We start from the raw sequence: 12131 nt of genomic DNA, 5'->3' as shown, positions 1-12131 counted from the left end.
AAGGTAACACATCAATGTTTCTCTCCCTCCCCTCTGTCTACAAACAATAAACGTGTTTAGGTGAGGACTTAGAAAAATATCCTATATAATAAAAGAGTAATATGAAAATTGTCCCCTTGACTGGGAGTTTGACCAGGGGGTGGGGCCTGCTGGCCAACTGCCCATAGCCCCTCCCCCTGGCTGGCCCGCTGGATAACACCTGTGCATGAATTTGTGCACCAGACCTCTAGTATACATATAAGAGTTATGGCAGCCCTAGCTAGTTTGGCTTGGCTGATTGTGTTGGCCTGCGGAATGAAGGTCTCAGGTTCGATTTGAGTCAAGGGCACATGCCCGGTTTCGAGCTCGATGGGGGCGGAGGGGAGAGTGGGGGGCGTGCAGGAAGCAACCAATCAATGATTCTGATCATTGATGTTTCTATCTCCCTTTTCCTTCCTCTCTGAAATCAATAAAAATATATTTTTAGAAAAAGTTACAGCAAACAAAATTCTGTAGCCTTGACTAAATTACTTAACATTTCTGTTTTTCCTTTTGCCAAATGGGGATAATAATTGTATTAATTTTGAGGATTCAGTGTTTATAAAGTACTCAGGACACTGTTTAATGTTAAAAAATATTTCTATTTATTTGTAAATCTCTGTAAATTTTGGTTCTTTTTTACTTAAAACCTACTAAATTTTTTCAACTTAACTCCAAATTTAAACTTAAGATTTTTTTCTGATTTACCAACTTTTGCTACCCCAGAGAATTCATCTAGTTTTTACTTTTACACTTGATCTTAGCCAAAAGGCCGAGAAGTGATAGTTTTTACTTTTCTATCGATATAAGAATAAAGTATTGCCTTATTTGGTTTGGCTCAGTGGATAGATCTTCGGCCTGTGGACTGAAGGGTCCTGGGCTTGATTCTGGTCAAGGGCACATGTCCCATTTGTGGAGACTGCAGGAGGCAGCTGATCAATGTTTCTCTTATCATTGATGTTTCTCTCTCTTTTCCCCTCAAAAAAATCAATAAAAACATATTTAAATATGTGTGTATGTGTGTATACATACATACACACACACACACACACACACATAAAGAATAAAGTATTGTTGCCCTGGGCATTGTGGCTTGATTGGGTGTAATCCCATGCACCTAAAGGTTGCCAGTTCTGATGATTCTCCTGGGATGCCTGCCGGCTTGATCATTGATGGGGAGCAAGCAGTAGGTAGTTGATTGATGTTCTGCTCTCACATCCATGTTTATGTTTCTCCTTGCCCCTTCTTTTCTTTCTAAAAATCAATACAAATCTTAAAAAGGTGAATAAAGTATTGTTCATTTATTCAGTGTTTTCTTTTTTAATTATCGCTGGTGGTGTTTTCTGTTTCTAAAATAGCGCGCGCTCTCTCTCTCTCTCTCTCTCTCTCTATATATATATATATATATATATATATTTGTATATATATAATTTATTGATTTCGAAGAGGGAGGGAGAGGAAGAGAGAGAGAGAGAAACATCCGTGATGAAAGAGAATCATTGATCTGCTGCCTCCTGCATGCCCCACAATGGGATCGAGCCTGCAGCCTGGGCATGTGCCCTTGACCAGAATCGAACGCAGGACTCTCTAATCCTCAGCGATGCTCTATCCACTGAGCCAAATCAGCTAGGGCTGTTTTTTTATTTATTTATTTTTTATAGTTTTTTGAGAGCACGTGGTGAGAGAATGGGCTTTTTTTTTTTTAAATATTTTTTTATTGATTTTTTTACAGAGAGGAAGGGAGAGAGAGCTAGAAACATTGATGAGAGAGAAACATTGACCAGCTGCCTCTTTCACACCCCCTACCCGGGATGTGCCTGCAACCAATGTACAATACATGCCCCTGACTGGAATCGAACCTGGGACCTTTCAGTCCGCAGACTGATGCTCTACCACTGAGCCAAACCGGTTTCGGGGAGAATGGGCTTTTATGTTTTAGGCAATGCTGAATTTTGAACTTTAGCTCACTAACTCACTATCTAAACTTCATGAACTTCTGCTTCCTCGTTTGTAAATTAAGATTAATATTTTATATGGTGGCTATGAAGACTAAGTGGTAAACATATTTAAACTGTCTAACAGTTTTTGGCATAAAATGTCTTAACAATTCTTGTATCTACTTGGTATAGTAGGTGTACAATGAATGCTAATTTTCTTGTTTCGTAGGTGCTTAATAACATGCTTCTTGTTATTTATTACTTTAAAAAATGTTCACTGACTTAATGTTTATATACAGAAGTTAAATAGATATCACTCAAATGTAGATGGAAATATAAATGTTGGTAACATATTTCAGTATATTGGTGTGGCTAAATGTCAATCAGGATGAAGTTTAGTTTGTTGTAATTATTAGTTCTGTATGTGGATGTATGTATAGTATATCATATAAGTAAATGAAGATGTATATATATATGTGTGTTAATGGATAGATATTGTAATACAGTGTATATGTAAAAGAAATTCATGTCTCTTCAGTTTTTTAAGGGGATCCCAAATCTTTGTCACAGTGAAAATGCAAAACTCCAAAGCTGCTTATTGTTTTCAGATAAATACTCTGGTTTTACATTTCTTTATGAATCTCCCTTTATCTTTTTTTCTAGATCAGGGGTGGGGAATCACTTTTTCTGCCAGAGGCTATTTGGATATTTATACATCATTCACTTATTATAATTCACTTAATATAAATTTATGTTGCTATGAAAAAAGCTATTAGATTTATCGAATTTCAAGTCCTGCCTGCGGTTGCCTTGGCAGGGCCAGACCAAATGATTTCCCGGGTGGCCAACAGGCCAGGCGTTCCCCACCCTTGTCCTAGATAGGCATTGACTTTGATTTGATTTGAAAAGTTTGTACAGTGATCATAAATGAGAAAAAGATCACTATATTCTAGTTGCAGCAAAGTTCAGATGAAAAGAATTCTTATTGATTGATTGATTGTCTGAGGTAACAACTTCTTGTTTAGACTTAAAAGCCCAAAGCTGCCTGCTCCAGAAGTCTTAGAATATAGAAAACTAACCAGGTTAAACTGCCTAGTACTCAAGAAATAAATTTTATGGATAAAACTCATATTTATCACTGTGTTAGTGTTAGAAAACATTCAAAAATGTATTTTATTAATTTTTTACAGAGAGGAAGGGAGAGGGATAGTGAGTTAGTAACATCAATAGGCTGCCTCCTGAACCTCTCCCACTGGGGATGTGCCCGCAACCAAGTTACACGCCATTGACTGGAATCGAACCTGGGACCCTCCAGTCCACAGGCCAACGCTTTACCCACTGAGCCAAATGGGTTAGGGCAGAAAATATTTTTCTTATTAGTATTGAATTGGCATGTATTCATGCATTAATTTGGATAAAATGTAAAATTTTCTCTATTCCTGCTTTGGAAATTATGATTTAAACCACTTCCTGTTCCCTGACTAATCTTGGTACACGCAGCCTTCCTAGTCTCAATTATTCTCCTCTGAAAGATAATAAACACAGTATAAGTCGGAATTTTAATAACCCCAGAAGGAAGATAATCATCTTTATATGAAATTCAGCAAATTTCATTGTGGGCTATGAGTACATATGTTGGTTCTATTTCAATTGATTGACTTTAGTAATGCTATGTGATACTCTATCTTATGTCAAAGATTTATTTGCTTTAGCAAAAAATTATATTTAATGAGTGGATTTATATAAGACTTGCATTTTAAAAAATTGATTTTTATTGTAAGTAAAAAACATTTTTATTGATTTCAACGAGGAAGGAAGAGGAAGAGAGAGAGATAGAAACATCAATGATGAGAGAGAATTATTGATCAGCTGCCTTCTGTATGCCCTACATTGGGGATCATGCCCTTAATTGGGACATGTGCCCTTCTTGGAAATCAAATCGTGATCTCTTGGTTCACAGGTCATTGCTCAACCACTGAGCCACACCTTTAAATTGATTTTTAGAGAGAGTAAGAGAGAGAAATACATCTGTGTGAGAGTGAAACATCAATTGACTGCTGCACACCCAGTACTGGGAATCGAGCCTGCAATCTGGCATGTGCCTGACCCAATATTGAACTCACCACCATCTGGTATACAGAAGAATGCTCCAGCTAGCTGAGACACAACAGTCATGGCCATAATATGTTTTTCTAAGATGTCCCTGTTAGGGAGCTATTGTAGGTTATGGCATTGTCAGATTCATTTTTAGAAGGCGTTGAAGCTAATGCCCAGTTGTGAGAAGCGATGAGAATATCATTAAGTTAGTTTGAGAGTTGGGAACAACATAATTTGGTGAATGTGGGGATGAGATTGAAAAGATGAAAATTACTCATACTTAGGTTCCTACTTTGAATAATGAATGGCGTTTATTAACCCAAATAAGCAATACAGTAGTTCCTCTTATTTATGGTTGTTCTTTGCATGGTTCCAGGTACCTGTGCGGTTAGCTGTGATCTGAAAATATTAAATGGAAAATTTCAGAAGTAAAGAATGCATAAGTTTTAAAGTGTGCCTTGTTACGAGTAGCATGATGAAACCTTAAGCTGTTCCTCCCCATCTCACTCTGGATGGTAATCATTCCTCTGTCCTATATATTGATACTGTATTATACACTATCCACCCGTTAGGTAGGTAGTAGCCATTTGGTATATCAGATCAAGTGTCACGGTATTGCAGTGCTTGTGTTCACATAACCCTTATTTTATGTAATGCTTCCAAAGAATAGTGATGCTGGCAGTTTGGTTATGCCAAAGAGAAGCTATAAAGTGAAAAGGTGAAAATTCTCAAATTAAGGAAAGAAATAATCCTATGCTAAACTTGCTAAGATCTATATAGTAAGACTTAGTCTTCTATCTGAAGTTGTGAAGAAGGAAAAAGAAATTTGTGCTAGTTTGCTGAGACACCACATTCACATAACTTTTATTACACTATTTTGCTATAATTGTTCTGTCTTATTATTGTTGCTAATTTCTTTCTGTGCCTAATTTATAAATTACATTTTATTATAGGTATGTATGCATAGGAAAATATAGTATATATAGGGTTAGGTACTATCTATGCTTTCAGGCATCCACTGGGGATCTTGGGATGCATTCCCATACATAAGGGGGGGCGGGTCTACTGTACAGGAAAGTGTGATGAGTGGTGTTTATTGGAAAAAGCAAGAGGGAGATAATGATTTCAGTTGTGTTAATTTTGAAGGGCATTCAAGTAGAGATATTCAGAAGGTGTTTGGAAATCCAGGGTTGAAGTTTGAAAAATTGGGAATACAGATTTGGAAGGCATTGGCATTTATAGAGAAAGCTTGTCTGATTGTTAAGAATTATTGGCTCAGGAGCCAGACTGCGTTCCAGTCTGTGACTCACCACTTAGTAGCTGTGCCCATAGGCAAGATGCTTAACCTCTCTCTGTACTTCATAATACCTAACTCAGTGGGTTGTTGGAAAGATTAAGTAAACTGATATCTGTAGACACTGCTCGAACCATCTACCAAAGCACTCAATAAATGGTACTATATATCTATATAACTACCTATATCTATATTTATATCTATATCTATATCTATATCTATTTATCTATCTATCTATCTATATAAATTTAGTTCTGTGAGGAAGGGAGAGGGAGAGATATAGAAACATCAGTGATGAGAATCAGATCGGCTGCATCCTGCATGCCCCTTACTGGGGATTGAGTCCACAACTTAGGCATGTGCCTTGACCAAAATGAAACTCGAAACCCTTTTGTCTGTAGGGCAACACTCTATCCGCTGCAACAAATGAGCTAGGGCTTGGTATCTTTTTTTTTTTTTTTAAACATACTTCATTTTTAAATATATTTTTTAATGATTTCAGAGAGGGAGAGAGAGCTAGAAACGTCATTCGTCATTGATTGGCTGCCTCCTGCACCCCCCCTTCTGTGGATCAAACCCAAAACATAGGCTTGTGTTCTTGACTGGAATCAAACCCAGGACCCTTCAACCACAGACCCATGCTCTATCAATGGTCAAACCAGCTAGGACAATCTTGGTGCTTTATATTTATACTAGAGGCCTGGGTGCATGAAATTTGTGCCTGGCTGGGGGGAGGGGAAGATGTCCCCTCAGAAGGGACCCCTCTCACAATCCGGGACCATTGGCTCCTAACCATTGTCTGCCTGCCTGCCTGATTGCCTCTAACTGCCCCCCCCGCCAGCCTGGTTGCCCCCAAATGCCCCCATGCTTGCCTGGTCACCTCTTTTTGCTCCCCAAGCCCCCGCCAGCATGATTGCTCCCAACTGCTTCTTCCTGATGGCCTGGTTGCCCCCAACTACCCCTTCTGCCAGCGTGGTTGTCCTCTCCTGCTGACCTGGTCGACCCCATCTGCCCCCCACCCCGCCAGCCTGGTCACCCCCAACTGCCCCCTTCTGGCTCAGTCACCCCACGCAGCCTGCTGTTAAGTTGTTTGGTTGTCTCTCACTAACCCCCCTGCTGGCCTTTTCGCCCCACGTCTCGTTGTTTAGGTTGTGATGGTCCCTGGCTTTTTATATATTAGGATTAGGAATAGAGGCTCTGTACAGTTCTGTGTACCAACGTAGTTCCTTCGTTTGGCCTGCAGGGATCAGGCCGAAACCAGCTCTTGGACATCCCCTGAGGGGTCTTGAATTGTGAGAGGGTGCAGGCCAGGTTAAGGGACCCCACTATTGCACAAATCCATGCAATGAGTCTCTAGTCCTATACAATAAAAGGGTAACATGCAAATTGACCAAATGGCGGAATGATAGGTCACTATGATATGCATTGACCACCAGGGCAGACACTCAACACAGGAGCTCCCACAGCGGGAGTGCTGCTTAGTTAAAAGCGGCACTCATCGCTGGTGAGTGCAGCAGTAGTGGTGGGAGCCACTCCCGCCTCTGTGGCAGTGCTAAGGATGTCCGACTGCTAGCTTAGGCCCGCTCCCCAAGGGATCAGTAGGTCATTCCCCAAGGGCTCCTGGACTGCAAAAGGTATGGTGGTCGGGCTGAGGGACCCCCCCTGGGTGCAAGAATCTCCTATACCAGGCCTCTAGTATTTATATAAGAACTTTGGTTAATCTTTCCCCACTTTCTTCTCTCTCCCCTTTCCTCTGCAGTGTCAGTTTCATGTTTCCATGCCTGTGGTTTCATGCTCCTTTGTTGAGTGTCTTCCCCCTGGTGGTCAGCACATGTCATAGCTACTGGTTGGCCGCTCGCTTAGGCTTTTCTACAATATATATAGACTTAGAGGCCCAGTGCATGAAAATTCATGCACTGGGTGGGGGGCTTCCTCAGCCCATTCTGTCCCCTCTCATAGTCTGGTTCTCACTTGTTCCTTTTTTCTTTGTGGGCTTGGTAAGGCCCTCTTTATCTCTTCACTGTCTTTGCAGTGGGAGCTTGGGAGGGAACAGAGATAAATGTGAGTATCTTACTAATCCTTATTGTTCAACTGGCAATTTGTAGTTGTAATTGTACTTAAGTTGTGTGTTTCTTACTCTCTATTTAGGAATGTTGGCTATAACTGTAGTTAGAACGTAAACAATGTAAGAACAGTGGGGTGATGGGTGGGAAGTACCTCTCTCATATGTGCATTGTACTGCTCATGACCTTATGCCTCTTGGTGCCTTTGGCAAGACACTTCTTTAACTTATATCTTTTTTTTTCTTTTTTCATTAAAAAAGTTTTCATTGATTTTAAGAGAGAGGAAGGGAGAGGGAAAGAGCTAGAAATATCAATCAGAGTGAAACATCAACATCGATTGGTGCCTCTTGCACACCCCTTCCCCCGCAACGGGGGATTGAGTCCACAGTCTGGGCATGTGGCCTGACTGGGAATTGAACAAGTGATCTCCTGGTGCATGGGTCAATGCTCAACCAGAGCCACACCAGTTGGGCCTAATTTACTTATCGTTAAGTGGGCTTAAATCATTTAATTCTTGCCCTGATTACTTTATTACTTGATAAGATAATGAATGGAGAAATTCTTTTTAACCTGTAGAACTTTAAAAATGTGAGGTATACAACAGAGTTTTAAGCTAAACTCTTTGGGTATAAAAGAGGAGATAAGAGAGGTCAAATAATAAAAAGAAGGAAGTATAGAGAGGAGAAAATGGATGTACAAATAACAAAGATAATAAAATAATTGCTATATAAAAGAGTTTGTGACAAGGGCAGGGCTCCTAAAAAGTAGTGTGGTTTAGTTTGAATGTGTTAAGTAAGGGCTGTATTTTAGAGGATATAAATATTATGCTTTTTAGAGGAAATTATAGAAATGTTTTAGTGAAGCAGATAGGAATCCCTTCTTTGAGATTTGTTATAAGCCCATGGATCTTTGTGATTTGTTTCTCTGCTTTTACTTTGATTTATGAAGTAGGAAAGAGAGAAGTAGGATGGGGGAGGTGGCGAAGGGCAGTGGTCCTCAGCCTTGGTTGCTCATTAGAATCATCAAGGGAGCTTTTAAAAACTACTCTGGGCCCCAATAGTCTGGCTTAAGTGGTCTGGAGTGCAGCCCAGGCATTTTTTTTTTTTTTTTTTTTTTAAGCATGCCAGGTGAGATTCTAATGTGCAGAGGTTCAAGCTAACTAGGATCTCAGCAAGCACGTTTATTTGATATGCCTGGGATAAACGAGAAACAGGTTTCATTTGAACTGAATAATAACTATTTTGTCTTTTTTTTTTTTTTTTTTTTTGGTAAGAAAAACCTCCCAAATTAGTTAGTTTGTCTGCTAATAAAACCTGTCTCATATTTTAAATTGCATTTAGTTAATATGTAATGAAATAGTGCATGAAAGACCAGGGATATTTCAATTACTTTCAATTTCTGTTACTTTGTATTTTTTCCTTTTCTAACTCAGTTTTGGTTGATTTTTCCCCCCTTTTTAAAAAAATATATTTTATTGATTTTGTACAGAGAGGAAGGGAGAGAGAGAGAGTTAGAAACATCGATGAGAGAGAGTCATCGATCAGCTGCCTCTTGCACACCCCCTACTGGGGATATGCCTGCAACCAAGGTACATGCCCTTGACCGGAATCGAACCTGGGACCTTTCAGTCCCCAAGTCGACGCTCTTTCCACTGAGCCAAACTGGTCTCGGCTTCCTTTCTTATTTTGAGCTACAGAGCACTCTGATACTTTTTCGCCAAAATGCCCCTGCAGCTTAGGAGAGTGACTGTACACTGGCAGGAGAAGAGGAGGTAAAAAGGGGCAAGGAGGGTGAGATGGCCGGGATTATCTGTTTCAGACCACTAGTTTCAGACATAAAATATCTGAGTTACATGTGTACTAAAATAATTGTAAGAATACTGCATTTTGCCACGTTTTAGTTTAGTTTTAATGTATTAAAAATTTCTCCAAAACTAGAAAATACCTTTGCGACAGCAAAAAATGGACCTGGAGATTATTATACTAAGTGAAGTAAGGTAGTCAGAGAAAGACAAATATCCCATCACTTCAAGTATCACTTATATGTATAATCTAATGAGCAGAATAAACTGAGGAACAAAATAGGTCCAGAGACATGGAAGTATGGAACAGACTGGCAGATCTTAGAGGGAAAGGGAGAGATTAACCAAATGATTTATATGAATATATGCATAGCCCATGAACACAGACAGTAGTGCGGTGAAAACCTGGGGTGGGGTAGGAACCAGGTTGAGTAAATGGGGGACATCCATAATATTCTAGACAATACCCCTCCCCCCCCACTATATATAGAAAATAAGTCATTTATTCAAAAACACTTATTTTATATCAAGTACTGGTGATACAGCAGTTAAAGTCTTTGCTTTCCTAGAGCGCATGGTTTAGTGGGAAGAGATGTATTATACCCTCCCCCTTACGCAACACACACAATGTTAGGTGGTAATAAATACCATAAGAAATTAGAACTGTAATAGAGACGGACTCACAGATAGAGAGCAGGCTGACACTGTGGGGGCTGGGTGGAGGGATTGAGCAAAAAACAACTCACGGACAGGGACAGCAGTGGTAATTGGGGGAGAAGGAGGTGGGTGGAAGTGGAGGAGAGATTGGGAGGGGATAAATGGTGATGGGAATAAATAAATAAATGAATAACTAGCTATTTAAAAACACACAAAATCATGCACAATAGGATTATGCTGAGGCCCCCTGTAGCGGGGGAGAAGGGGGGTAATAAAAACAAAAACAAAAACAAAAAGAATAGTGAGATTAGGCTTAATGTTTTGTCAGTTGAATGTAGCTGAGAAAGTGAGGGAAAGAAAGTTTATTATGATAATGATCAGAGCTGGATATGGAGGAAAGCTAGAGTCAGGTAAGGACATAAAATAATATTGGTCAGTGAATTGGGGGTCAGAGAATGGTTGGAGTTTGGGGATTGCAATGGCCAGGTGAGCAGTGCTCTAGACAGAGATTAGGTGTGACCATGGGAGAAGGTGCTTGACATGAGGCTGAAGATAAGATCAATGGAGGAGAGCTGTTGAGGAACAGAGAGACCAGTACCTTAGGAGGATCAGCTTTGTGGATATTGAAATTAACATCATGGTTGTAAAACAGTGATTCGAGTGCTAAAATCTTCACAAAATCATAATCTTCAGAACACTGCAACCGAAAGTGAAATAACACATATCAGAGCTCATTAACAGCTTCAAAAAAGCAGGGAGTTAGGTATAATGTCAATAAAGAGTAAGCGATACCCAACCCATTTCCAAAACTGAAATATTATAGGTGCTGTGTGAGTGGAAAACAGCCACCCCTGAGAAGGCTGCGGTTGCCATTTTGAGCAAGAAGTGGGTGGGAATGGCAAAAGCCCTTTAGGGATTTCGGGTCAGTGGTGAGGGTGACCCAGAGGTCTTAGGCTTCTTCTGAGGTCTGAAGTAGAAAGGGATGCACAGTATGATAAAGTTCTGTGTTTTCCGCAGGGGAAGTCAAAATTCAGTTCTAACCATTCCCTACTTCTCGGATGCTGAGAATCTGTCTTGCAAGGAGCATGATGCACTTACTCCTTTGTGGTGGTGTGTGGGGGTAGTGTGTGGGGTGGGGAGGGGATAGACTATGATTTCCTATGTCACAGAAGCCAAATATCTCAGACCCACTTTGTTCACTGTGAGCCTGTTTTGACCATAGACCTAGTCATACGGTCATTCATTGGGGGGCTATTATATTCCCCCACATGTACATATATGTTACTCTAGTTCTATTGAATGTAAGTTGCATATATCGTACCCTTCTACCTCTTACTCTTTTTGTTTATTTCTAGGAACAGTGATGACTCTCTTTTATGACAGCAATGATATTGACCAAGTAGATAATTTCACACTGATACTTTGATCTACAGTATATATTTCAGTATAACCAGTTCTTATAATGTTTTTTAGAGCAAATTTTTTTTCCAGTCCAGGATTCTATATTGTATTTAATTGCCATGTGAACATTTATCTTGAGTGGATTATTGGTCTTAAAATCTTAAGTGTTGAATTTTTGTTCTTTTCACAGCTAAACCAGGTGGACAGGTGAAATGTCAGTATATTTCTGCGGTGGATAAAGTTATATTTGTGGATGACTATGCAGTAGGATGTAGGAAGGACCTTAATGGAATCTTGTTGTTAGACACTGCTCTGCAAACTCCAGTTTCAAAGCAGGATGATGTTGTTCAGCTTGAATTACCAGTTACAGAGGTAAGTTAAAATAAGTATTGATATATTTTCTGCTTAATGTAACCTAAGACCTGTTAGCTGTTAAATGAAATTAGGTTGTTTAATAAGAACAAATAATTAACGTACTGATCACAACTTTATTTAAATATTTGTTTTTTCAGTGCATAATTAATGCTTGTTGAAGTGATATTTAAGTGTGAACTATACAGATTAAAGCATTGTAAGAGAGACCTCAAAATACAGGTGCCTTAAACAGGATAATTTCTTTACATTAACACAGTACAGGGCTAAGCGTAGAGGCATCTTTGCTTATCTCAGTTCTTATAGCTTTCATCTTGTAAGTGTAAGACAATTGCTCTAAGTGTCATAATTTCCTAGTCATAGTGACAAGGAGGACAAAGGCCAGGAGAGCACAGTGTGACACGATTTTCCAACCTTGCTTTTTTTCCACCTTTCCTGTGTTTCTTTTCCTCCTTACTCTCTGACTCCTCCTTTCTTCTTTAGCTCTTTCA

General features: G+C 39.6%; 1 protein-coding gene across 16 annotated transcripts in view; it reads left to right on the top strand.

The window, feature by feature from the left end:
* Positions 1-12131, top strand: part of BIRC6 (baculoviral IAP repeat containing 6) — a 150116-nt gene that overhangs the window by 2884 nt on the left and 135101 nt on the right. For 15 of the 16 annotated variants that reach the window (XR_004987346.2, XM_036434805.2, XM_036434800.2 and 12 more), the window contains exon 2: positions 11459-11640. Coding sequence is in view for 15 of the 16 variants with exons in the window: in XM_036434805.2 (XP_036290698.1) it covers positions 11459-11640 (182 nt within the window). In the remaining variant the exon portion in view is untranslated. The remainder of the gene's footprint in view (positions 1-11458; positions 11641-12131) is intronic. The other variant, XM_036434801.2, reaches the window with a different exon arrangement.

Source organism: Pipistrellus kuhlii, unplaced genomic scaffold (genome assembly GCF_014108245.1).
Source record: "Pipistrellus kuhlii isolate mPipKuh1 unplaced genomic scaffold, mPipKuh1.p scaffold_m20_p_13, whole genome shotgun sequence".
Taxonomy (NCBI): Eukaryota; Metazoa; Chordata; class Mammalia; order Chiroptera; family Vespertilionidae; genus Pipistrellus; species Pipistrellus kuhlii.
This window is presented reverse-complemented; position numbering and strand designations above follow the sequence as displayed.